At 54.5% G+C, this 26,471-nt stretch overlaps 8 protein-coding genes across 8 annotated transcripts; 4 read left to right on the forward strand and 4 right to left on the reverse strand.

Moving 5' to 3' along the window:
- Positions 1-1,105: 1,105 nt before the first annotated feature.
- On the forward strand, positions 1,106-3,153 carry ColSpa_10373 (vacuolar protein sorting-associated protein 53; the record flags this gene model as incomplete). The annotated part of the gene is made up of 2 exons (XM_049276585.1): positions 1,106-1,556; positions 1,631-3,153. The coding sequence occupies 2 exons, from the start codon at positions 1,106-1,108 to the stop codon at positions 3,151-3,153; spliced, it is 1,974 nt and encodes a 657-aa protein (XP_049132542.1).
- A 184-nt stretch (positions 3,154-3,337) lies between these two features.
- ColSpa_10374 (GTPase-activating protein gyp10) lies at positions 3,338-4,752 on the reverse strand (the record flags this gene model as incomplete). Its single annotated transcript, XM_049276586.1, has 3 exons — positions 3,338-4,233; positions 4,313-4,468; positions 4,545-4,752. The coding sequence occupies 3 exons, from the start codon at positions 4,750-4,752 to the stop codon at positions 3,338-3,340; spliced, it is 1,260 nt and encodes a 419-aa protein (XP_049132543.1).
- A 3,754-nt stretch (positions 4,753-8,506) lies between these two features.
- ColSpa_10375 (uncharacterized protein) lies at positions 8,507-10,122 on the forward strand (the record flags this gene model as incomplete). Its single annotated transcript, XM_049276587.1, has 2 exons — positions 8,507-8,737; positions 8,851-10,122. 2 exons carry the CDS (start codon positions 8,507-8,509, stop codon positions 10,120-10,122), a joined length of 1,503 nt encoding a protein of 500 aa, XP_049132544.1.
- A 714-nt stretch (positions 10,123-10,836) lies between these two features.
- Positions 10,837-12,801, forward strand: ColSpa_10376 (uncharacterized protein; the record flags this gene model as incomplete). The annotated part of the gene is made up of 3 exons (XM_049276588.1): positions 10,837-10,930; positions 10,989-11,329; positions 11,410-12,801. 3 exons carry the CDS (start codon positions 10,837-10,839, stop codon positions 12,799-12,801), a joined length of 1,827 nt encoding a protein of 608 aa, XP_049132545.1.
- Positions 12,802-13,850: 1,049 nt separating this feature from the next.
- ColSpa_10378 (uncharacterized protein) lies at positions 13,851-17,089 on the reverse strand (the record flags this gene model as incomplete). Its single annotated transcript, XM_049276589.1, has 4 exons — positions 13,851-14,420; positions 14,450-15,737; positions 15,783-16,534; positions 16,940-17,089. 4 exons carry the CDS (start codon positions 17,087-17,089, stop codon positions 13,851-13,853), a joined length of 2,760 nt encoding a protein of 919 aa, XP_049132546.1.
- On the forward strand, positions 13,965-17,368 carry ColSpa_10377 (eukaryotic translation initiation factor 5B; the record flags this gene model as incomplete). The annotated part of the gene is made up of 5 exons (XM_049276590.1): positions 13,965-14,414; positions 14,474-14,992; positions 15,053-16,567; positions 16,934-17,055; positions 17,122-17,368. 5 exons carry the CDS (start codon positions 13,965-13,967, stop codon positions 17,366-17,368), a joined length of 2,853 nt encoding a protein of 950 aa, XP_049132547.1.
- Positions 17,369-18,277: 909 nt separating this feature from the next.
- ColSpa_10379 (heat shock protein hsp88) lies at positions 18,278-20,914 on the reverse strand (the record flags this gene model as incomplete). The annotated part of the gene is made up of 5 exons (XM_049276591.1): positions 18,278-18,562; positions 18,630-20,568; positions 20,641-20,672; positions 20,757-20,818; positions 20,902-20,914. 5 exons carry the CDS (start codon positions 20,912-20,914, stop codon positions 18,278-18,280), a joined length of 2,331 nt encoding a protein of 776 aa, XP_049132548.1.
- A 2,034-nt stretch (positions 20,915-22,948) lies between these two features.
- On the reverse strand, positions 22,949-25,535 carry ColSpa_10380 (chitin synthase D; the record flags this gene model as incomplete). Its single annotated transcript, XM_049276592.1, has 3 exons — positions 22,949-25,223; positions 25,278-25,444; positions 25,497-25,535. The coding sequence occupies 3 exons, from the start codon at positions 25,533-25,535 to the stop codon at positions 22,949-22,951; spliced, it is 2,481 nt and encodes an 826-aa protein (XP_049132549.1).
- Positions 25,536-26,471: the final 936 nt, after the last annotated feature.

Here is a 26,471-nt window from a genome sequence, read left to right on the forward strand (position 1 = left end):
GCCCTCTCCGGGTGAGTGACACTTGGGCCGTCCCAATCACTCACTGGGGGGGCGAAGTGCCTTTCTCACTGGGGCCCGAGGTGCTCGCCTGTACTGTCATTCTACAAGGCCACTGACCGCCTGTAACTCGTGCCCTATCCAGGTACACCTCCCATCCCAAGACGAAGGTTTCGCCCTCCGGAGACCCAACAGGCGAGTAAGTACCCAAACCAAGGGGACTGGACGGCAGGGAGGAGCCCCGTGGCAACAGTCTTTTTTTCAACGCTAATGCCGTCGGGCCAAATTCTCGCTGAGGCGGCTGTCGGCCCTGGCTCTTCCTCCTGCACCTGCCTTTTTCCTTCGGAAGTGTACCATACTTGAACGACGGAAGGGAATGCGACGGCATGCGCCTGAATTCCCACCGAAAATGAAGCTCTTGTGCCGCCTTCCCTGAATAAGCCTGACTCTGTGTACATACCAGGCACTACGGCATCCGACACCGATTCATCTCAATGGACACCACACATTCATTCATTAGGACCCCGGGTAACCTGACCTCCTCCCCTGCCTCAGCTCAGCCGAGGTCAGGTACCCCTCAAACCCATGTAGGAGCTCTCCTCCGAGACAATTCCAGCAGTCCGAGGTACGGTTACCTTGGAGGTGTTGCGGATTCTGCACAACATGTTGCAGTCTTCCTTCCGTCTATATCTGATGCATCAATGGTCTGTTATTTGCTCTTTCACTGCACAGCCAAAGGCCTGCCCCGCACGTTTGTTTGCCGCTTCCGCCCTCAAAAACGCTGCCCCGCAGTTGTTCACCCTCCCCTCCAAGTCAAAGAAATCCGACCCCTGTTGCGCCACAGTAGAGCTTCAGCAGTGCGGTCTCAATGTGGCTGATGAGACCTCCTGTCACCCATCCAATCAGAACACATTGCCTCCCTAAGGCCGTCCAGCCTCGTCTGCTACCTCCTAGCCATTGTCACAGGTGTACATATCTCCCAATAAGACAGACTGCGAGCAGATCTCCCCGTTTCCACCTCTCCGTCCGCATCGCGAACCCTTGTTGACATGGTTCTCAACTCTTCCGAACTCACCGCTTTGTAGCCTCTTCTCACCACAAGTCCACCATGTGGCTTGATCGGCTCGCAGCGCAGTCGAATCCGTCTCCTTCCTCGTCGCAACCCAGCAGCCGACCCTACTCCCCTCTCCCACGACGAACATCGAGCAGCCCATATGTCACCTCGCAACGACCTGGCCTCACACCGAGGGGGTCACAGCTCTCTCTTGTCTCCAACGATTCGTCGAGCTCGCTCCTAGCCTCTCGCAGAGTCAATGGCTCCGGCTTAAAGCAGTCCCAGACCACCTACGATGGGCCAGATTCGGTCGAGATCTTAAGCCAGATCCTGGACACAACATCCATTGCCGACTCCACCACGAATAGCACAACGGGAACCATCACCGAAAAAGACTTGGAGTTGGACTTCGACTTCGATGGACTGGGTCTCCGAGAGCTTGCTAGTTCCGATAAGGCTGATGCGGACGAGGCGGATGGCTACCGGCGGCAAACCGCAGAGGAATGTATGAGCTTCCAAGAGCCTACAATATTGTCTCCGCAGATTGTTAACTTGGATATGCAGTTGAAACTAGCAAAGCCCAATTTGAGGACCTGCATCGGTCTATCGCGGCATGCGACGGCGTCCTCAGTTCTGTGGAGACCAACCTCACCAGTTTCCGCAACGATCTCGCCGCCGTCTCTGCAGACATAGAGAGCCTACAATCCCGCTCCACAGCGCTCAATGTGCGGTTGGAGAACCGGAAGGCGGTCGAGAAGGCGTTCGGGCCAGTCGTCGAGGAACTGAGCGTCTCTCCCCACGTGGTATCCAAGATATCTGAGGGGCATATCGACGACACCTGGGTGAAGATGCTGGCAGAAGTAGACAAACGAGCTACGGCTTACAAGAAGAGCATGGCAAGTCAGGGAGAAAGCAAGGCTTGGTCGGACCTTGGCCCGTTGTTGGAGAAACTCACAATGAAAGCTGTCGAACGAATACGGGACTTCATAGTGGCTCAAATCAAGGCCCTGCGGTCTCCTCACATCAACGCTCAAATCATTCAACAACAGAACTTTTTGAAGTTTAAAGAGTTGTACGCCTTCTTGCACAAGCACCACTCTACGCTTGCAGAAGAGATCAGCCGGGCATACATGAACACCATGAGGTGGTATTACGCAAATCAGTTCGCGCGGTATCAGAAAGCATTGGAGAAGCTCAAGCTACACATCATCGATAAGAACGACGTCCTTGGGCATGACGAACCGACTCGGAGGGCCACGGTTCTGTCTGCCACGAAGCCTGCTGGGCCACCGCATGATGCCTTTAACTTGGGACGACGTATCGACCTTTTGAAGACAAGCAACGCCGCTGCCCTCTCATCTTACCTGGCCGAGGAAGACCAAACTACACATTATCTGGAGGTGCCTTTCAGGAACTTCAACCTAGCACTGATAGACAACGCCACCGCGGAGTACACCTTCCTGGCCGCATACTTCTCGCCGCCACTGTCATTACAAGCAGTGTCGCGACAGTTCAATTACATATTCGAACCAACCTTTGCGCTGGGCAAGACGTTGACCAAGACGCTTACCGCGGAGTCCTACGACGCGCTAGGCTTGTTGTTGTGCATCCGCCTCAACCAGCATCTGGCATTCGAGTTGCAGAGGCGCAAAGTCCCCGCCGTCGACGGCTACATCAACATGACGACGATGCTTCTGTGGCCAAGACTGCAGGTGGTTATGGATCACCACTGCGAGTCGGTGCGGCAGCTAACAAGCTCCTTGCCCACCAAGCCTAGGGCCGCAGACCAGAACAAGCTTTCGGCGGCGCCGCATCTCGTCACACAGAGGTTCGGTCAGATTCTGCAGGGTGTTTTGGCGCTCAGCACCGAGGCCGGGGATGACGAGCCTGTGGTCACTAGCTTGCGCCGCCTGCGGTCCGAGGCGGAGGCCTTTTTGACACGCCTCAGCCAGTCGTTCAGCGATAAGCGAAAGCGCGAACGGTTCCTCTACAACAACTACTCGCTGATTTCGACCATTATCAGCGACGTTAGCGGGAAGCTGGCCGTGGAGCAACAGGAGCATTTCGAGGGACTCAAGGCGGCATTCCAAGAGGGCGCCTAAGAAGGAAGCCCGATTCCAGGGATTGCATGGAAATGTGTTTTGCAGGTTTGGGAGTAGGCGCGGCGTCGGGTGCTCCTTACCAGATGGGATATCATGAATGTGCGGTAGCCTTTTCCCCTACCACGGAAATCTAAATTTACATGATGCACAACTTTCCGAGGGCCAAGACCTTGTCCAGCTCTGTCTAAAAGTTATGCGTCCAGTTCGTCCCGTTTGTCCATTTGTTGTACAACTCTGCCAGGGCAAACACGGGGCTGGGGTTCCGACGGCCCAGATAGACCGCCACGAGGCCGACGACGACGGCCAGTCCCGCGGCGGCGGCGCCCTTTCTGTACGCCCACAGCACCCTCATGAGTTTCTGCCGGCGTTCCAGAGCCTTGAGCTCGGCCAGCTGTCTCTGAAAGTACGCGTGCCCCTCGTCCATCGTCTGATTGGCGCAGGCCTCGACGGACCGCGCCGTCTTGAGAGAGCTCGCCTTTGATATTTTGCGCCAGGCAGACAGCGACTCGGGCGGGTATCGCTCGTACAACGCGGTAGCACCGGCAATGAGCGACTCGAGGTCCATCTTCTGCGGGACCTTGGAGAGGATGAGGTGCAACATGGAGGGGTCTTCCTCGTCGTTGTCGAATAGCTCGTCGCGGCGGTTGAGAACAATCTGGGCGAACATGTAGACGCTAAAGACTGGCTCGCGGACGAGGAGGATGTCAAAGAGGCGGGCGATATCGCCGTACGCCTGGATGTCGTGGGCGTACATTGTCAGCGTCCCAGCGAGGGCGTAGAAGGGCTCCGTGCCGGCAAGGTGGCGCTTGAGCTTCGGGTCCGCCGCCTGGAGGATATCGGGAATAAGGCGCAGCTGGGCCACGGTCGGTTCGAGGTTCGTGAGCATAAAGTCTCGTATACGGAGCACCGAGAGGCGCGAGACCAGCCGGGCGCGCCATGGCGGCTCGAGAACCAGCATGAAGACTTGACAGATGTCATGGTAGCCTTGGAAGTAGCAAAGGTATGGGTAGCGGCGGAGGACCTCGACAATAAGATCCGATAGTTCGCTCTTGTTCTTTTCGAGTTCGGTGTCGTTCTGGTCTGTTCGGTGGGTCAGCTTGTCTGGCGCATTCCACCGCTTCTACTACAATACGGGTGTGGCAGGCAATGGGCATCTTACGGTTCGGGTAGTAGATGAAGGCTCGGTTGACGTCGAGCGCAACCTGATCTTCGTCTCCATGGCGCGGCAAGTCTTTCCAAGAAGGCTTCTCATCTTTCTCTTCTGCAACAGTATCTCCAGAACTCTCGTTCTCTGCAGGACCTAGGACTATCGGCCCTGTTACCCACGATGCATGTATTAGCTTCACGGCACAGGACAACGGCGCGCAATGGCTGGCGCATGCGGCACTAACAAGCTTTCCTGCGCAAAGTGTCGGTAAGGAAACCGCCTCTAGTGCCGGCAAGACCCTTGAGAGCCTCGATATTCCTCCACTTGCATGCTTCTAGGATATCTTCCGTCTTGCGCTGGGTTGGGTCGGTCGTCTCGTCCTTGGTCTGGGTATCGGCCACTGAGTCAGAGCTGAGGAGAGCCTGCTCGCCAGCTACCGGGTCTACCTCCATGTGTTCGTTCCGGCAGTGGGCGTTGTTGCGTTACGGCACTTCGAGGGGTCGTTGATGAGGGTTCTCGTGTCGGGAACAACGCGTGCATCGTGCAGCAGCGAGCTTGTTGGTGATATGCAAAGATCAATGTCACCCAGCGCTTGCGGACACTGGTTGGACTGGGGAAGCCCGGAAGGCGGGCGATCTTGAGTGATTGACTAGAGATGGAACACGTTGTCAAAGGTGGAAGCTGCGATTTGAGTCGATGTAAGGAGACAAATACGTTATTACACGCCTCTTCGGCCGGCGATGAACGACCGGTTATGAACGGGAGTGTTGCAGAACCCAAGGCAGCTGAAGGCCCGGGCCAGGAGCTGCTACCACCATGGCGGAGTTACCTCCACAGTAGATCTCTGTTTCGAACTTCGATCCAGCAAGGCCCGCGTCGCAAGGTATGTATGTACCCAGGCGAAGAGCGCAGTGTACCGCCTGGAGCACTTAACTGGCCCCCCAAAGGCCTAGATCGGCAAGACGGGACGCACAGGCCAGCATCGGGAAGGAGCGCCACAACCACAAATTGTTGACAGACGAGCTTGAACATTTGACATCGCACCCTGAACTTTTGTGCAGGGTCAAAAGTGCTGCCAAGGGAATTGTAGGTGAAGTGTAGCGCGGTCCGCCGACCCAGTAGTATATACGAAGCCAAGATACGCCGAAATCGGTTACATCACACAACATGCAGTTGGCAAGTAGCCGAGTATGTCGCACATTAGTGTCTCATGGCCCGAACTAAAGGAATAAGGAAGACCGCCTTACCACTCGGGCTCCCTTGACACGAGAATAGAGCTGAGGCTGAGCACTTGAAGGGCAGAAACTCCGTTATTCAGTAGAACTAGCTCCAGGCATACGGCGTGATTTACCTGGAGCAGACATGCCATTTATAGCACGGCGCTCCTAGACTGGAACTTATAATCGCGTGTGAGGAGTCACTCGCACTGGGGACGATTCAAGACTTCAACCGGCACCTGACGTCCGTAAACTGGCTGTGATCTTTGGAGTTGCGTCGCGAGCCGGCCAAGCAGCAAACTCCGCAACAACCATCTTCTAATTGATAGCAAGCCCCTTCCTTCTTGACTCGGCCTTTAAATTGTTGGGGCAAATCGTCCTGATGATCAGTTGAGATCGACATTAATCGGCATACATGGCGTCGCCTTCAAGGGAACACTCCAAGGGAAGATGTGAAGCCGGGGCTATGAGTCAGTTTGTTTGGTCGTGCCGTGGTGTAGAAGCCATATTGTTGGCTCATGGCGAGTATCTTGACGGCACGGGAAAGGCAAGGTTGCTATGGCACAGATCGCTTCGGACGACCTGACTGGTGCATTGCAGCACTATTGACCTAACAATGCATGTTCATGGGCGTTGCGCATGAAAGCGCATTCAGTTGGCTACTCTCACATGAGGCACATAAATACACAGGTCAGTTGGCTCACACAGCCCTGGGCATTCAACAGCGGAGAGGGGGTGTTGGCCATGATAAAGTATTCACCAATGTGAGTCGTGGCCGTCTGCGGAGGAGGCAATACAGTGACTCAAGTTGTCGTGGTGGAAATCGTCGCGAAATTCGTTCCTTACTTTTCGACACTGCAGCTCGGCCAGCCGACTTTGTTGGTAGTTTCCGAACATTTGATGACCGAATAAAGACAGCGGTTGGGCCAGCAGCGAGTAACATACGCCGGCACGAGGCTTCTGTGAACGGGGAAATGTCATCACGAACGACAGGCATGACTCCTGGGTCCCTTGTCGAGTAACCCCCGGCTGGTCTGGAGGATCATAGACCCGCATCCAGGCCCTGGCGCATGACGACGTCTCCATATTGATTCGGCCGTTTGCCTCATTTTTGGAGTAGAATCTCCGGGTACATGTGTGATAGCGCGCTGGTAGATGGCAATGGCTTTGGGGTCTGCCACTTCGGCCTCTGAATATGACCAGGGTGTTTTGGTTGTTGAACACTCGTCCCATATTGCGTGAGCCAAGGTCAGACAGTCGGAGCCCATAAAGATACACTAGGTTTGGTGTGGCCGATACTCGCTCGTCTTGCCTGTGCAGCGGGGGGAAATGGCCGCCGATCCTACAATGCAAGAGGGCATTCCGAGTGTTGTGGATCGTCAGATTACACGTCCGACACGCGGCGAGGTCGTTGCTGTGCTTTGGAGTGACTTGGTTGGTGAGTTTTGAAATTCCACTCACACACATCTGGAGGTGACATTTGAAGTATTTCAGGTTAGGAAGCACCAATCATCTGTCCAATAAGCAAGGACCAACGATTGATTCGAACTTTCTTATTTGGCGCCGGAATGTCCTTGCAACCGCAATATTGGATTATCCCATCCAATTGTCCGACTCCAAGGTAAGGTAGTCTTTGCCCATGGCGGACCTGGCGGCAAGGATTTCGTGGGTCGACTTCTTCAGCGGCCGTCAGTGTCATGCTGTACTGTCCACTCACTTTACTGCCACTTCGGGATACCTACACTTGTTCACATGGAACGTCCAACCCCGCCTGGCTGTCGTTCTCTGCCTATTGCCTGCCTGCCCGCCTTGGCCCATACGTAAGGTAAGGTACAGTACAAGCAGATGGCTTCAGACCACCTCACCACCGACGTTCCATCGCCTTTTCATGCAGTACTGACCGAATCTCGTCACAGTGGAGTGTCTGGCGGTCGAAGCACACATCTTTCGCAGTACCCAGGTCGGGTCCCGGCTTATTTAGCAAAGAGTAGCACATCTCGCGAATCCAACTCGCAGACGCCTGGGTTATTGCTCCACCGCGCACCTTGGACGGGATCTAGATCGCGAACAGCACCTGCCCTTATCGAGCTGCCCTGAACACCCAGAGGTAGGTTATTATGTCTCGCCTGAGTCGGCCGAGTGAGTGTGCGCATGAGCAGGGTCTTTGGCTAAGGTGCTACAAACTTGCGGGTTTAGCTCTACACCACTTGAACTGAAATGACCAGGAAGGTGGTGAGTGCAATGTAGGTAGGTAGTGTGGTGGAGGAGGTATGTAAGCTGAGATGAGGGTCTTTGATAAAAATAAAATAAAGGGTACATCGGGCTTGACCATCACTTTGCTTTATTACTTGCGGCCACCGACATTTGTTCCATAATGTGCGTTACGCCCATCCATACACATGAAGCTGTCTGGCGGCCCCAAGTCCGGGACGCGCCTTACCTTACCTGACAGATATTCTGCTTTGCACCACACTCATTGGTTCCTTAACGTTGGCTTAAAAACACTCTCACACACAAAAAGTACCTCATTCGGGAACGTTTCATTAGCTTGTGTCTTGCGCAACGTGGTGCCCCACCAGCAGCCAGAGTACCTAACCTACCCTAAGCTACTTGGTGTACCGTAATTACTTACCTACTCTCTCACCTCACGGCTGGGTACTCTAAAACCAACCTCCACTCCCCCGGCTGTCGCAACAGGCGGCACGACTACCTTGCCTACCTCACCTTACTCATACTTCGAGGTAGCTCAGCCCCAGTCACCGTCCTGTCGTACGGCCGATAAACCCCCATTCTCAAACATTTGCTAGAAACGGGAAAAGACGCTCTCATATTGACTTGGTTTTTAAGTCACGAGACCCAACCTCTTGGTCCCCCGCGCAGAGAACAAAACAATTTTGATCCGATTCCACGACTGCCATCGTTCCTCCAACCTGCTGTCCCCAAGACCAAGAGCTGGTCCAACCATGTTGACATAGTACGGTCCGTCGAAATGGCCTTTCAGACGAACGTCTTCAGGAATGGAGCCTGGGTGACGGAAACTATCGACCTCCAAACTGTGCTTAGGGGCTCAACCACCACCGCCGCCACCGCCGCCCCTTCACTCCCTGCCCCGCCAAATTGCGGCATCCTGACGAGAACCATCATCGAGAGCCCTATAGCCCGGTGGGTTCTCCCAGCTCGCCTCAGATCTGCGCATCATAACGATGTCGCCTTCGTTGGGGTGAGTCTCTTACTCTTGCCTTCCACAGCCGCCTGCTAGCACGGCCATGCGACCACCCTTACGCGGCGTTCAATACGTTGTCTCTTGTCCAGAACGAAAGCTCACATGAACAGGACCGTTACGTGAGCATCAATGAGCTGCGGAAGGATGGCCAGCTTCAAGAGGTTCTGCGGAAGAGCGACTTCGGCTGCCGCATCCGAAATGCCCTGGTGATTGGAAACAAGTATGAGCACTTCCGCGTCGTGGCTGACGAAACTGGGCCCGACCATATCAAAAGCGAGGATGAGGACGACGACACTCAGATGGCCGACTTCAGCTCGGCCTCCGGTACCGGCGGCTCCCATGGTCTGTTGCCGCCGCACTTGTTACTTCTCGTTCTTGAATCCGGGTCCTTCGTTTTCCTCTTCATCAGGAGGGACCTTCACGGAAAGCTAGAGTTCGTTGCCTCGCCCTTCCACAACCCAGCGAGGCGATTGGGTCATCTGGGCTTTCATGTAGCCGTTGATCCTCGTTCTCGTTACATTGCTGTTGCTGACGCCCAAAACAAATTTGTTGTCTACGAACTTGAATCCATGGAGTCCATGAGCGACCAGTATATGCGTCAAAAGTCCATCAACCCAATCAAGACACATCATCCAAGGGCCATCCAGGGGACAATACTCAAGATGGAATTTCTTTACCCTCGCCCAGAGGATGAACAGCATGTTATTCTCCTTCTCATCGTTGTTAAAGGCGACAGATCAAAGATGGTTATCTACGAATGGGAACGTGGGGACGATCTCAGCCAAGTGCTTGCAGAGGAGAAGCGTGGCCATCGTATAGCACCGGAGCATCGCCTGCCACTCTTGATTATTCCTTTGACGGTGAGAAGCTCCTTCTTCGCGGTTTCCGAGCATGCACTTGGCATCTGCAAGGACCCTCTCCAAGGCCCTCCCGATATTGAGACGATCAACCCGATCAGCCACCCCACGACTTCTTTCCACCACGGTACTGGCGTGCCACTTTGGACGGCATGGGATAGGCCGGTACGAAGACGACGCTACTACGACACAAAAGACCTCATTTACCTGGCTCGGGAAGACGGGGTGATTGTCTTCTTCGAGTTTAATGCAACAGACATTCTTAGCGCCGCCATGAATGTCGGCAACTGCAACTGCAATATTTCCACCGCTTTCACCACAATGTACGATGCCTACTCTGATGTAGCCATCGTTGCGGGCGATTCTGGTCCCGGAATGGTATTCCAGGTGAGGCGAACCGTTCGTGAGGCTCCAACGGCCGGTGCTGACAGACGAAATAGCTCAAACCTCGAGAGCCCCTCGTTGAGCTTGGAACTATCCCCAACTGGTCGTGTGCTGTTGATTTTGTCACTACAGATGCTCTGACGACATGGAATCCTGAGAGCGGGCCAAGGGGGAAACCAGTCGTGCCCTGGCGACAACGAACGCTGGATAACTTGACATCTCCAGACAAGGTCCTTTGTGCCTCGGGAAATGGCCCTCAAGGCAGCATCACAGAGCTCCGCTACGGACTCCCTGCCAACATAATCTCGTACTTTGAACCGTTACCCACGAGACGAGTCTGGGTGTTCCGGACTACTGATGTCAACTGGCCATACCAGATGTTAATGGCAAGCCCCGGAACCTCGGATGTGTTGCTCATATCCGCCGATCTCTCTCATGCAGAGATGGCGGACCCAATGTCGACTGAATTCGACACAGCTTCCCGAACTCTTGCAGCAGCTCAGAGCCTGGAGGAAACCATCATTCAGGTGTCCGAAAAAAGTATCACCTTAATCAGCCGAGACCGCAGGTATGTCTCTGACGGCCAACTTTCTATCACTCTGTGATCTTTTCAGTTTCGCTGATATTGTTCTCAGTTCAAGATATGAACTCGATGAATTCCCCGGCATAGATGGAGTAGCAGAGCATGCAGCGGTTAGGGGTGATTGTGTTTGTGTATCGACCTATGCAGGGTCTCGCTTTCATATCCACGCATTCCGCACTAGCAATGCTGGGGTGTCCCTCACTCAGACATATGCCGTTGATGGCGAGGTGACTTGTCTAACACTATGCTATATCAATGGGCGAGAATTCATAATGGCTGGCTTGTGGCGACGAAACAGCCCTTGGTTAGCCATCTTTGCTGCTGGCAAGTCGGAAGAAGCTCCTGAACTAATAAGGCTCGATGTCGGTAAGTGCTGCTCTTCGCTCTAGAAGTCTGCAGCGGCTGAACTTTTCATGTGTGACAGATGACGCGGCAATCGAGCCAGACGATGGGGATGCAATGGACATAGCACCGACCATTGAGCTTATCAACACTATCGTGGCGGTAGCTGAAACAAAGCAGCAAACGAGTTTGGTTCTGGGGACTCGCAGCGGCCATCTGATAACAGTTCAGCTCAGCGGCGCTGCCCCCTTTCACCGACGTATCTTTAGGGAAAGGCTTGGCACGGTTGCGCTTGAGGTTCTTCCTGTCGATGCGCCATTTCTCCCAAACTCGGTGTTGATCTGCTGCAACGACACTCTGCTTCTGCTGAGAGACTTCGAGGCCAGGCGGCCAGGCCAGTTCGCCACCAGGCACCGCGTGTGGGTAACTGATCTGAAGCATCCAACAACAGGCTCTGTACCAGTCATCTCTGCTGCAAGCATACCGACCGACCTTAGCAGTAGCAATCGCATACCTTTGGTCCTTCTGTCGGGGAGCGTATATCCTTCACAGAGCTGTATCTGCAAGCCGGGCCGGTTCCCAAGAGCCTGCCATTGCCGGGAACACCCTCCAAGTTGCTATACTCCCAAACGCTGCAGTGTTTGGTTGTCGCTGTACAGATCGGACAACAGCCGACCATCCTATTTATGGACCCCGAAACAGGAGAGGATCTCTCTCTTCCTCAAGACAAACACGGTAACGTAACGACATTCATCAGTGGTATGGGAAGTCTCAACGACAGGATACATGCAGTCTATGACTGGTTGTTCGTAAGGGATGGGATGACTTTCCATTATCTCATCATCACAACAGCAGGTGGGCGCCTCCTGCTTGTGACCCCAAAGAAGGAAGAAAGCCGAGATCCCGAGGGCAACAGGAGAACGAGGATACGATTCTTCACCAAATACAGGTTGAAGGAGCTTGCGCCCATATACTCGATTGTTGGAGACGGTGACAGCATCATTTACTGCGCCGGCAATGTGCTCCACTGGGACGTTCTTGATCCCGTCGAGAAGAAGCTCGTTCGGAAAAAGAGTTATGAGCTGAACTCCCCTGCCACCTCACTGCGGATAGTCAACGGCAAAATATCGGCACTGACTCTGAGCGATTCCGTAGTGGTCATTGACCACAAGTCAGAACACGGACATGGCGATATGACACAGATCCACGCGGACCAGGTAACGCGGAAATCGAGCCATTTCTTCGATGTTGGGGATAGTACAGACGAACAGCCGGCCTGGCCAGTGACTTTGCTCACTGGCATGGACCGATACTTCACGGCAGTGTGGACTCCTTGGAAAGAGCCTCAAAGAGAGTTGGAACTTGTCGCTGAGGGACCGCTACCGGCCAGTGTTAGGAAACTCCAACGGGGCCATGTGCGGCCGGAGTGGGTTGCAACGGGACATGCGCCCCGGTACGGCAGCGTACCAAGCACGGTTGACGGGGCTGAGGTGCTTGGTGTCTGCCTTGATGGATCGCTTTTGCACTTCAGCCTTCTCAACATTCAAGCATGGCGATTCCTTCGTCTTGTTGAGAACCTGGCCTTGAGAAGTCGATTGCTGTTTCCGTACAATTACGAAGTCTCAGTTCTAGAAGATGAGGAGTACGATGCGGAGGCAAAGGAGACGCCTAAATCAATGAAGCACATCGATGGAGACCTGCTTCAGCGGTGCGTCGATTATCGGGCGCTGGAGAAGATTATATCGGAGGACAGCGACATCGACCTATTGCGGGAGTATCTGGACGACCTGGATGACGGAAAATGGACGGCATCGTTCCAGGACGCCAACGACTTTTCAAGGTACTTTGAGCTGGCCTACGACATCTTGGACTATTACCTAGCTCCTGTTATCTGAGTAATGACATTGAAGATGGTCATTGATGGGCCAAGCTGAAGCACCCCATCCCACGGGGCTGTCATTTCCAGTAGCGTTGGGGTAAGAGTCATTCAACTAAAAGAAAAGACGTCATCCATCTGTTGGTGTATTTCTAGCTCTTGGCCTCGGTGAACAGGCCTACGCCGTGAAGGAGTACGGATGACCTGGGTTTAAGCAGAGACACCTAGATGTGGTCACCTCGGAGGCCTACACTATAGCCAAGCTCTCATGCACTTGAGAACCTCGATGTGTTGAAATGTGGGGACTGAGGGGCTGGCATGGGTAGCTTGGCTTCCAGGTTGTGTGCGTAGTGTATCCAGCACTGGTCACTGCAGGTCGCAGCTGTAATGGAGAATTTTGAGTGGACGACACCTTGATGAAATTTTGTTTGCACCGTGAGTGGGCGATACATATGTGTGCTGCCCTATCTTTACTAATAAATACTCTTTCTGCTGCGAGAAAGGACGCTTGCAAGGCAAGCCAACCGACCCGAGACTCCTTGCATGGCAGTACCCGTTACCGTTCATGGAATTGGCCTCAGTCGAACTCGTATTTCTTAGTGTAGCGTCAGCTCATGCTCAACAAGTGTCTGTAGTGTAGCTAAAAGCCGGCGCATGAAAATTGTGCAAGTGCGGGTTGGTAGCCCAAGGAAGTGCCTGCACAATCTGAGATACCCCAAACCCACAGCAGCTATTTACGCACCAAGTGCGACCGCACTACGCACTGGACTCCCGGCCTCTGAACACTCGTCCTTTGCCCCGCAGTGAATCTTTGCCATCCCATTTTCCCTGCTCGAGATTTTGAACACCGTCCAACGGCCGCCGTCTTTCTTCTTCAACTCGAAAATACCGGCGTATTACATCGTCCGTATTATGTCGTGTCGGCCCCGACAGTATTGCACCCAGGACTCGGTTTTCTCGCCACCCAATCTCTTACATCGTTGAAAAGCCTTCATTGTGCTTCTCTTCTTGAGCCACCAAAAACCCGACCCCACCCATCCTAGGGAATTTCCATCGGTTCTCTACCCGTCACTCTCTGCTTGATATCGCCCACACCCAGCAACTTTTTTGCACCGGGCCCAGCTGCTTAGCCAAGAATCTACTCGACTCGTCCACAGTACTCGAACGTCGAATACCGCCAAAATGCCTCCCAAGAAGAAGGGAAACAAGGCTCGCGCCAACGACGACTGGGAGAATGAGCTTGGCGAGACCGTTGCCCCCGCCGCCGCCACCCCAGAGGCTGATGCCGAAAAGCCAGCCGAGGAGGAGGATGAAGCCCCCGGCGGTCTCATGGCCACCATGCGCAAGAACAGAGAGAAGAGAAAGAAGAAGGGCATCGAGGAGCCCCCCGCCGCACCCGAGCCCGAGCCCGAACCTTCGCCCAGTCTCGCTGAGAAGGCCCCTCAGGAAGCCACCATGGAGGACGAGTTCGCCCTGCCCGAGAAGAAGGGTAAAGGTGGTAAGGGCAAGCAGGCCGCCGCCGCCGCATCCCCCGCTGCCGACGATGAGGGGGATGGTTCCGGCCGCGTCTTGACCAAGGCCGAGAAGGAGAAGTTGAAGAAGGAGAGGGAGAAGCAGCGCAAGAAGGAGCAGGTGAGTCTATATGGTCTCTCTCCGGAACCGCGAACCTTTGTTAATATTGTTTTGCACAGGCTGCGAAGAAGAAGGGCACCACCCCTGCCGCAAAGACGGAACCTGCCAAAGCAGCTCCCGAGAAGAAGGACTCCCCGACGCCCGCCGCTTCTGCCGTCGCTCCCCCACCCGCTGAGGAGAAGGGTGGTAAGAAGAAGAAGGTTCCTGCTGCCCTTGCTGCACTCCAGAAGCAGCAGGAGGAGCTCCGCCGCCAGCAAGAAGAGCAGGCTCGCATGGCCGAGGAGGAGAAGAAGAGAATCGAGGAGGAGGAGCGCGCCATGGAAGAGGAGAACAAGCGCAGAGAGGAGGCCAAGGCTCTGAAGAAGCAGAAGGAGAAGGAGAAGATTGAACAGCTCAAGAAGGAGGGCAAGTTCTTGACCAAGGCCCAAAAGGAGGAGAAGGCTCGCAACGAGCGTAAGCTCCAGCAGATGCTTGCTGCCGGTATCAAGGTCGGTCCCGCCGACGAGGCCGATGGCGACAAGAAGAAGAAGGTCGTCTACGACAACAAGAAGAAGGGAGGCCGCAAGGCGCAAGACAAGGTGAGCTACGCATGCGTTTGTCTTTCCATAGTTCCCCCAAACTAAACACCTGGTCTGCAGATCGATGAAGAGAAGGCCCTTGCCGAGGCTGCCGAGCGCGCCAGGAAGGAGGCCGAGCGTCTCCACAAGGAGGCGGAGGAGAAGGCAGTCAAGGAAAAGGCCGAGGCCGAAGCTGCTGCCGCCAAGAAGAAGGCCGCTGAAGCCAGCGACCTGGAGGACGACTGGGAGGCTGCCGCCGCCTCCGAGGAGGAGGACGTCAAGGACAGCTGGGACGCCGACAGCGACGAAGAGCAAGAGAAGAAGAAGGCTGCCAACGGCAAGCCCGAGAAGCCCGCCCGGAAGGGCGATGAGGACGAGGACGAGGAGGACGACTCCGAATCCGACTCCGAATCCGACGACTCTGAAGAAGATGAGAAGGAGACGGCGGCTCGCCAAGCCGAGCTTCAACGCAAGAGGGAGGCCGCAGAGCGTCGCGAGAAGGCTCACCAGGCCGCGCTGGCAGCGAGATCCAAGGACAACCTCCGATCGCCCATTTGCTGTATTCTGGGCCACGTCGATACCGGAAAGACCAAGCTTCTGGACAAGATCCGTCAAACCAACGTGCAAGAGGGCGAAGCCGGTGGTATTACTCAACAGATTGGTGCTACCTACTTCCCTGTCGAGGCTATCAGGCAGAAGACGGCCGTTGTCAACACTGACGGCTCGTTTGAGTTCAAGGTCCCAGGTCTGTTGGTCATCGATACCCCTGGTCACGAGTCTTTCTCCAACTTGCGTTCTCGTGGTTCGTCACTCTGCAACATCGCCATTCTTGTTGTCGATATCATGCACGGCCTCGAGCCGCAGACCTTGGAGTCGATGAGAATGCTCCGTGAGAGGAAGACTCCCTTCGTTGTTGCTCTCAACAAAATCGATCGTCTGTACGGCTGGAAGAAGGTCGACAACAACGGTTTCCAGGAGAGTTTGGCCCTGCAGCCCAGAGGTGTCCAGAACGAGTTCAAGAACCGTCTGGAGCAGACCAAGCTTGCCTTTGCCGAGCAGGGCTTCAACGCCGAGCTTTTCTACGAGAACAAGTCCATGGCGAAGAACGTTTCCCTCATCCCCACCTCCGCCCACACTGGTGAGGGTATCCCCGACATGCTGAAGCTCATCATCCAGCTCACCCAGGAGCGCATGGTCGGATCCCTCATGTACCTTTCCGAGGTCCAGGCTACCGTTCTCGAGGTCAAGGCCATCGAGGGTTTCGGCATGACCGTCGACGTTGTCTTGTCGAACGGTATCCTGCGTGAGGGTGACAGGATCGTCTTGTGTGGTGTGGAAGGTGCCATCTGCACAAACATCCGTGCCTTGTTGACGCCGGCGCCGATGCGTGAACTGCGTCTCAAGTCGGCGTATGTACACAACAAGGAGGTCAAGGCCGCCTTGGGTGTCAAGATCAGTGCCCCTGGTCTTGAGGGTGCCATTGCCGGTTCTCGTATGATGGTTGTTGGCCCTGACGATGACGAGGACGACATCATCGACGAGGTCGAGTCTGATCTCGCCACCCTGTTCAGCCGTGTCGAGAAGACTGGCCGTGGTGTCAGCGTGCAGGCTTCCACTCTCGGTTCCCTCGAGGCTCTGTTGGACTTCCTCAAGGACTGCAAGATTCCTGTTGCCAACGTCGGAATCGGTCCTGTGTACAAGCGCGACGTCATGCAAGCCGGTATCATGCTGGAGAAGGCGGCCGATTTTGCCGTCATGCTTTGCTTCGATGTCAAGGTCGACAAGGAAGCACAGCAGTACGCCGACGACGTCGGTGTCAAGATCTTCACGGCAGACATTATCTACCATCTCTTCGACGCCTTCACCAAGCACATGGCTGAGCTCCTGGAGAAGAAGAAGGAGGAGTCCAAGATGCTGGCTGTCTTCCCCTGCGTGCTCAACACCGTTGCCGTCTTCAACAAGACCAACCCCATCGTTGTCGGTGTCGACGTCGTTGAGGGTCAGCTGAAGATCAACACGCCTATTGCTGTTGTCAAGAATAACGCCGTTACCGGTTTGAAGGAAGTCATCAACCTGGGCAGAGTGTAGGTTTTCCCGCGTCCTTTGCTTGCAAACCATCTGGAAAAGAAAGCTAACATTCAAACCACTAGTACTTCAATCGAGCGTGACCACAAGCAGGTCCCCGTCTGCAAAAAGGGCCAGCCTTCGGTCGCCGTCAAGATCGAGATGGGTGGCCACCAGCCAACCTACGGCCGCCAGCTCGAGGAGTCGGATACGCTGTACAGTCTGATCTCGCGTGCCTCCATCGACACGCTCAAGGAGTTCTACCGCAAGGACGTCAGCAACGACGAGTGGCAGCTCATCATCAAGCTCAAGCCCCTCTTCGACATCCACTAAATACAGAACCCCCCCCTTTCCGCCTCTTCCTTTCTGGGAGGGGATGGCCGTGGTCTCTTTGTCTGTCCAGATCGCATGGCGGATAGAGGATTTGCGAGGGTGGTTTCGTTTTGCGTGATGAAGGAGAACCATGTTTCTTGATACAAGGGAAAAAGGAAAGGAAGACAGGAAACCCCGGGCTTGGTTGTGACATGGGAAAGGGATTGATGATGGACGAGTCAAAGAAAAAAGGAACATTGTTTTTTTTTGTTTTGTGTATGATCATATCCCCACCAAATCTCCTGCATCGTTTCACTATTTTTTATTTCTTCTTGTCTTCTCCCCAAGTCTCTCCCCTAAAAGCATCTACTATTGTGTGGTACAGTTTCCATGTTAAAAAAATATAAAAGCAGGTCAATGAACCATTCATTCCATCTGGGCACGAGGTTCGGTCACGATGACGATCCATGAGTGCATTCGATGTTTGACGTTTGGGGAACGGCCGACCTTGTGCCGTTCAATGCTGCTGCTGAGTTGCCCAGTCGAACAAAGGGGCCAAAGACGCCCCGTCAGAGCGAGCGTGTCTTGCGGCAGAGTCGGCTCTCTGGTCATGTTCCCGTGTGGATTCCACGAGCGCAGAATCACCAAATCCTGACCACCCGGGCGGCCCTGGGTGACATTTCAAGCAAGACAGGTAGGATGACACGGAATCACGTTGAAAGTCATGTGCATGCAAAGACGACCAGCTTGGATATCATCAAAGATCATGTCATTTCTCTCATTCCATGATAAAACCGTCGAAGCTGCTCTAGCCTGATAACCCTATGCCAACCCGAAAGAAACCATAACTAGGGTCTATTCTATCGTCTTCGTTACTTATCGCTTTTTCTTTCGTTCTCGTTCAGGCGCCAGTCTGGTCGGACGAGGCCCTTATTTCGCGCCCTCGCCAGCCTCCTCAACCTCGGGCTTGTTGCCGTCGGCATCAGTCATCTCCTCGTCCTTGGGAGCCTTCTCCGCCTCAGCGGCCTTGCGGGCCTCCTCTTCGGCACGCTTGGCAGCCTTCTCGGCGTCTACTCTCTCCTGGACGAGACGGCGCTCCTCCTCAACCTTGTCGAAGTGGCGCTGGACAATGGGGCCAGCCATGGCGCGGATCTCGTCGATCTTGGCAATGTAGACAGCCTTGGTGGTGTCGTCACCCTCATCGTAGAGCCAGTCCTGTTTTGAGAAATTAGCAAACTATTCATACAGAGCTTCGGCCTCCTCATTGCATTATTAAACTTACCTCGGTCTGCTCAAGCTTCTCCTTGATCTTGGTCTTCTCCTCGTCACTGGCGAACTCGGCGTACTGGTCGTCGAGCTTGTTGCGAAGGTCGTAGATGTAGGTCTCGAGCTCGTTCTTCTTCTCCTCAGTGTCGGCGACAAGCTTATCCTCCATAACCATGGAAGACTCCTTCTCAAAGAGGGAGGTTCTTGCAGTGTCGGACAGGGACGCGGTGCCGCTAACAATAGGGAGATCGCCCTTGCGGACCTGCTTCTTAACCTTACGGGTCTTCTTGGGAGCGTCCTCCTTGTTGTCGGTCTCCATGGCCTTTGGGAGTGCATAGGTTAGCTTCGAGATCTCATCTTCGTCCTCCTCGACATATGCGCAGGATGAAAATGGACGAGTCTTCGGGTCGACACCGTGGCGTCGCCGCTTCAGCGGCGACTCCATGCTATCGCCCACTTCGGTAAAAGACAAATTCTCGGAACGAGACGCCGCAAAACTCACATCAGGGTCCTTCTTCTCTCCGGTCTCCTCCTCCTTTACCTCCTCCTCGACCTCCTGGTCCTCGACGTAGTAGCCGCTCTCGACGTTGAGGACGCCGTGAATGTTGACGCGCGCCTTGAGCTTGCAGATCATGAAGTCATCCTTGCCGTCGGCCTTGACACCCTTGACAGAGAAGCGGCCGATCCACGGGTTGATCTTGCCAGGAAGGTCCTGGGGCTTGGCGTAGCGGGCCTCAAGATCGAAGGGCTGCTTGCGGTAGAAAGTAAGAATCTTGGTGGAGGGCAGAACGTTGCCGCGGTTGAAGACAGTCAGGCTGGTGTCCTCGTCGGGGATGTCGGGGGCCTTCTCCCAGGTGAACTCGATGGGGTAGCTCATAATATCCTGGACAGTGAAGTCACGGACTCTGAAGACGGGGGACAGGATGGCGCAGCTGAAGGCGCAACCGCGGGCAACGGCCTCGTCCTGGTTCAGGGTGAAGGACAGGGTCTTGCCGAAGAAAGCCTGGATTCTCTCCTTGAGCGCGGGGACACGGCTGCCACCGCCAATCACCTCGATGACGTCGATGTCGTCCTTGGTCAGCTTGGCCTCGGCCAGAGCCTGCTCAAGAGGCACGTGGACGCGGGCCAGCAGGGGCTCGACCATGGCCTCGAACTCCTGGCGGGTGATCATGGCGGAAACGTCGATATCGTTCATGATGGACTCGATGTTGACGGGGGCCTGCTGGTTGGCGGACAGGATCTTCTTGCACTTCTCGGCGGCGGCAATGGTGCGAGCCATGGCGCGGCCGTTGGAGTGGATGTCGATCTTGTACTTGCCGCTGAACTCCTTGCCGAGGTGCTCGACGAGGGCCTTGTCGAAGTCACGGCCACCAAAGTGGCGGTCGAAGGCAGTGCCCTTGACGGCGAGCTCGCCCTTCTTGAACTCGACGATGGACGCAGTGTAGTTGCTGTGGCCAATGTCGATGAAGGCAACGCGGCGGGGCTTCTCCTCGGGACCGGGGAGGTCGAGCTTGGTGATACCCCAGCCGAGAGCGGCAGCAGTAGTGTCGTTCATGAGGCGGAGGAGCTTCAGGCCGGCGATCTCAGCGGCGTCGATGATGGCGCGACGCTGGATGTCGGTGAACCAAGCAGGGACGCTCATGACCAAATCAGAGACGGGGAGCTTGATCTCGGTTTGCGTTGTCTGCTTGAGCTTGCTGAGGTACATGGCGATCAGCTGGGTGTTGGTGAACTTCTCCTTCTTGCCAAGGTAGTTGACCTCGACGCCGACCTGGCCGTTGACATCGACGAGGGGAGCAGTGATGTACTGCTGCTCGAGCTGGGCATCGGGGTCGTCGAAGGAGCGTCCAGCAAGACGCTTGATGGAGCTGACGGTGTTCTTCAGGTTGGAGATTTCTTGCGTCTTGGCGCTCTCGCCGAGGTATCGCGACTTGGGACCAAAGCCGACCACAGACCTACGAATAGCGGTCAGCACAACTGTAAAAAAGAATGTGTATACGTCAGGCGGGAATCTGGGTAATACATACGGCGTGGCGCGGTTGGAGACCTCGTTACAGATCTAGAATACCAATGTTAGCCGTCATTGTTCTGTCGTATAATGCCGAAATTTTTGGAGGGGGAGGGGCAAATGTTGGGTACGCACCACATCGACGCCGCGATTTCTGGCGACGGCAATGACCGACTTGAGGGTTCCGAAATCGACACCTGAAAGCAAGGGCGCAAGTCAGCAAACATTCTATCCATGTGGCACGTCGACGGGCGACGGGAGCGACGATGCGCAAACATACCGACGACACTCATGTTGGGTGGTTGTGTTCTTTCTGTGAGGATTGTAAACAAGGGTCGTTCGGCGGACTTTTGATGATGGCGGGGTTGCGCTCACAACAACGCTCTATAGAGGGGGAGAGAGGTGATGATGCGAATCGAGTCGAGTCGAATCGAGTAGGGGTTGATTATCCGACTTGCTGGAAGGGTATTTGCAAGCGGTCGAGTCGAAAAGGAAAAAAGGTCGTCTCGTTTGGATAGGATGGGGGAGGGAAAAGCAGAATGCAGACAAATGCAAGGTTTAAGAGTTTGTCGATATGCAAGAGAGCCTGAAGGTGGGATGTGTGGGAGGTGGGCAAAAAAAAAGTTGCAGTGCGAGTGCGCGCAGTTCGCTCTAGCGTAAGTCTGAGCCTGGGCGCTGGTGTGTAATGGGAGGTGTGGATGGTGGATACACTGTGTGGAAGGCAGGGAGTAGGGAAGGCGAGGCAGAGAGCGGTAAGTCTAAGTGGCCACCTTTGTGCTTGAGGCGAGCAGTGCTATGTGTGTATTGGACCTGATGCCTTGTGCCGTTGTTGTGAGCTATGCTATACGATACCCAATGGTGAGCCTATAGCGTTTTGGACCTCAGTAAAGGTAGAGTGCGTCTTTAGTGGACGGAGGATGGGGGGGTGTTTTTCTTTTTTTTTTGGCGGGGAAGAGGCAGCTCCTCCAGCGGAATTCTCACAGGTGTCGTGGTCGGGGCGCTGAAATAGTAGTGGAGGCCGAATGGGAAAGAAGATTCTCCTTCGTTCTCTGTCGTTCCGCTGGCGGCCCCTGTCCGGACTGTCCACCGTCTCTCGTCACGTACTCCAGCCCTGCCCCTCCATTGCTCCTTTGCTCCTCCACCCCCTCCACCCCTCACGGCTCCTTGTCCCCAACTGGCTCGGGCTTTCTGGGGCCTGCTACGTAAGGCCAGACGAGGCGAACAATCAAGGCAAGGAGACACGCTGCGGACGGGGACAACATTGCCATCATCCGGATGGTGTACCTGACCTGCTCGAATCCGGTGCCATAGTACAAACACGCCGTTTCGCATAGGAAACATGCACCCGACCAATGTACCTATGGCATCCGCTGAAATCGAGAACAATCCCGACATGTCAGGCTTTGTCTCTCTTGGCACGAAGTCCAGCACAAGCGACCACATGTCGCACCTTCAGGGATGCCCCGAATCTGTCAACGTCAGGGACGATTGAGTTTCGGCCGAAATGCTCCGGATCAACGCGTCCTGCTCTACTACCATGGACAATTACCGCCTGACTGCCGACCACCAGCCTCTTTGCTTTTCGTTATACACACCGAAATACCTACGCAGCGAATACACCCAAGTCTCGCCAGAGTACAGCATCCCGATCAGTCCATCCCACCTGCACTTATCTAATCTAATCTTGGCGATACCCCACCATTGGGTAATGTCTGCTCTGTGCCACGGTTATTACCACAAGCATCCCCCAGACTCTCCATCTTTACCTAAGTTACTACCTCACGAAGGCCAATCCCATGGCACGGGTTCGACATTCGATACCTGGCGCTTATGCACCGCTGTCATCTCTTCAGAATCTGGCGACTCACCCGAGCTGCCTTCTTCGAGGCCTGTTCCTGGGCTGATGGTGTCACGGCGTTGGAGTCTCCATTTCAACTTGCTAGCTTGCTTGTAGCCGGCCACCGTCATATTTCCGGTGCCATGTCACCATCATTACTCATTGTCACCGGTTTCCAAGACTATGCCTGTCTCGAAGCGGTATTGTATTAGGTAACTCTTGCCAACAGCTATTCAGCCATGGGTGTCCCCCGTTTCCAACGACGTTCACACGGCCAGATTCTCTCATTTTCAGTTTTTCCTACACTGTTGACCTCTGGGTGAACCGATTTGATTATACAAAAGGAAGGAGGGGAAAAAACGAAAACAAAGATGCTGTCAACACATCTCTACCTGCAATCCCATCACTACAGGCCCTTCTAACGCCAGTATTTATGCATATATCCATTCTGCAGCACGACTTGTCTTCCTTTGCTCCATCCTTCACCGCTCTATGGTTTGCCCCTGGGCGAATGGTCGCGGCTGTTCTTGCCGCTGTTCGAGCTCTCACCTTCGGATGGGACATCTTCAAGCTGGATGGTACGGACAAGGCTGGCTCGTGCAAGTGGACTACGGCCACCACGTGCTGAATGAGTTGTAGACATTGAGTGCGTGGAGGTGGCGGTGGTGGTGGTCGTCGTCGTTGTTCCTTGTCTCGATGACAAGCCTTCTCCGGACTTGGGTCGAGAGAGGCGGTTGTCAACGTTGCCCATCCTCACGTTGTCCGTGTACTCCTGACCGCCTTCCATTGGATCGGGTGCGTCTTGAAATCCCGCTTGCTTCATCTCAGCGTCTGAGTACTCGTACACTTGGCCGGTCGACGTCGTCTGTGCCCCAAAGCGCTTCGAGTTGGACAGAAACTGGTTGAACTGGCTCTGTTGGGCGAGCTCGTACTTCTTCCTATCCTCATCTCCCATGATACTTTCCACGCGGCGAGGCATGTAGACAGAGTTACCAGCAGTCTGCGCCGATACCATACTATCGAACGAATCGCGTGACTGCAAGGCCCACGCAGGTCCAAATCCGCTAGGACCAGACCGGTTGACAGTAACTTGGGAGTCATCAGGGTTGACGTAGAAACCATTCTCACTCTTCTTTCTGGCGGCAAAACGTCCCTCGATGTTGGGCGGCGGCTGGACCACACTGTGCTTGCGACCCGGATGACCCATGATGATGTGGCCCTTGCCGCCGGCAATGCTCTCCTTCCTAGCTTCGGCGGCAGGAATAAAGGTTTCGGGCACGACGTTGAGATCGTCTCCGGCCTCCTCGGCTTGCTCGATGGCTTGCTGGGCAGTAGTGGAGGTATCAGCAGTAGCGGCGTCGGCTCTGGGTCCTCCCCAAGTTCTTTGTCCGGCAGTGAAGATACCATACACCATGTAAAACCAGTTGAAGAACGGGTTCAAGATGAACATGACAGGATAGAGCCAGATCTTGAATCGCCTGAGCTTGGCACCGAAATACAGCATCATGAGCCAGTTGAGCCCAAGTGAGATGGCGATGAAACCGACTGGCAAGTTCTCGACTTTTTTGGATGTGGTGATGATGGCGAGCACCATGATGAAGAACAGCAGGGCCGTTGTACGAATGGTGTTTTGCATAAACCGGACAAGGACCAAGATGGGGTAACGCTTCCAAAGACGCCAATCAGTAAGCATGCACACTTCGTTGGAGAGGAAACCCAGGAACCAACGTCGGCGCTGCTTGATGAGTGATTTCATAGTCTGTACGGCCTCGGTCTTGCAGAAAGCTGACGTGCACATCTGGATCTGGTAACGCTTCTTGGCTCCGATCATGAACAAATGGGTAAGCCAACGGTCCTCTCCAAGATGGCACTTGGCAAAATCGAAGAGATCCTCGCATTGCTCAGCTTTGTCGGCGAAGTAGTATTTGGCCATGCGGCGAAACGCGGAGAATCGAAGCATTGTCAGAGCACCAGGAAGGCAGGTAACAGCACCGCATCCCGACTCGACGGTACGCTCGAAGAGTTGACCGTGAATATATTCCATATCTTGGAGCAATGTGATCAAGCTGTGCTTCTTGGTCGTAGATGTAATGACACCAGTCATGGCCAGCATGTCCCTGTTGTTGCCGGGACTCAACTCCATATCGTAGACAAAGTTCTGCAAGCAGGTAGGGTCGAGGATACAATCGGAGTCGATGAAAAGGATGAAGAGGTTGTCGTTTCTCTTGAGGTAATGCTCGTACACCTTGTCGATGAGTTTGAAGGTAGCCTTCTGGCAATGGCGCTTTCCACCATGCGGGAAACGGGAGACAGTGATACGGGCGGACTTGTAAGTAACGTCGATACTCTTAGGGTACGTTTCGAGAGTCAATGGAACCCCCAATTTGTCTAGGGTGTTCAAGTAGAGTTCGTCCTCCTGGTCACCGTCAAAGGACAGGAAGACGTGAATGCACGACGGCGGGTAGTCGCAGTCTACGACCGAATTGATGGCAACGACGAGTACGTCAGGGTCTTCCTTGTAGACCGGCATGACAATGACGACCTTGGGAGCCGAAACCTCGTCGAGTACCTGCTTGATTCTCTTCTTTCTGCCAAGCTGGTTGGTAACCAGCTGGTAGACACAGAACAGCCAGGGAATGGTCAGCAGACCAGCAAAACTCCAAAAGGCGAACCACTGCAGGACGTCAACCATGTTCTCTGGCCAGTACTTGACGACGGCACTGGGCAGCGGCAGTGTGACGATCATAATCGGAAGGAAAATGGCTCTGTTGGATGTCAGCTTTGAACACTTCCTGAGAGTATCATACGAGGCCACTCACCTGAAGCATGTGAATATAACGCCAACAACCACCGCCAGAACTCGAATGGACCAATGTTCAGCCTTGATGAAGACCTTCCAGAGGCAATATAGAAACGCGGCGACCCATAGGAACCATTCAAGAATGGCCGCCAACATCACCAAGCCCACAATGGCCGTGTAGACGATCTGAGCAAGTCAGCGAAAGAAGCAAATGTCATGCTTTAAAAAGGAAACTCACGTCCTTCGTCGGCCAGTAGTTCTCGTCCACTTCCGCCATCTTGAAGAGTTATTTGGGTAGTCTCTTTGGGTATGGTGGGCAAGTCGACGAGCTTTGAAGCTCAAGTGAAAACCCAAGGAGGGCAAGAAGCCGAATGAAAAGTTACCCCTCAGTCACCCAAGAAAATCGAATTCGCGGTGAAAGAGGCGGAATGCTGCAGGATGGACGTGGTGTCGTCGGATGAGTGCAGCTCGCTTGCTCGGCGCGTACTATCTTTAATACCGGTTCCCTCGAGCCTGGTGGCACGGGTAGGTCGGGCTGAAAACGTTGCTCGAGGCGTACTGTACAAACAGAACAAAAACGTCCGGAAGGAATGGTCGGGTGAGGTATTCTTGGTGGATGGGTGCCACTATGTCGGTCGCGAAGGTGGAAACCTCTACCTTTTTCTTAAAGGTGAAGTTAGTATGAAGTGTCGCTGGAAAACTAAAAGGGGAGGCGACTCGCCTTCTAACACTAACACGTCCTCTTACCTGGGCCACTCAAGCCCCAACAGATTGGTCGTGATAGCTTGGGGTCAGATGGGCTTTTATGAGATCAACAAATGCATCATGGATGAGGATCAGCAGAAAGGACAAAGAAGGTATGAGGAGCAATGAAGACTAAAAGAGGCGCTGGGAGGCAAATAGAAGAGGTGAACTGCTGGCCGGCTTGTACTCGTTTATAAAAGCACTGGGCCTGACGTGTGGAGCGACGGAAAGGGAAAAGAGACCAAAGACGGAGGAGGCGCGAACGGGGTTCGAGACTCGATAGGACCGCGCCCGGCTTGGACAAATCCGGTATATCACAGACTGACTTGGTCAGGACGGATGGCTCAAGGTCCTTAGTCTAGTTGTTGGGTGGGATGGCTAGGTTGCCCGCCCAGGAGGAGCAAGCAAACAAGCGACAAGCAAGCAGACAAGCAACTCTCGGGGACGCCCGATATGCACGGGTCAGGTT

The sequence above is a fragment of the Colletotrichum spaethianum genome (genome assembly GCF_022836535.1).
Source record: "Colletotrichum spaethianum MAFF 239500 DNA, contig35, whole genome shotgun sequence".
Lineage (NCBI taxonomy): Eukaryota > Fungi > Ascomycota > Sordariomycetes > Glomerellales > Glomerellaceae > Colletotrichum > Colletotrichum spaethianum.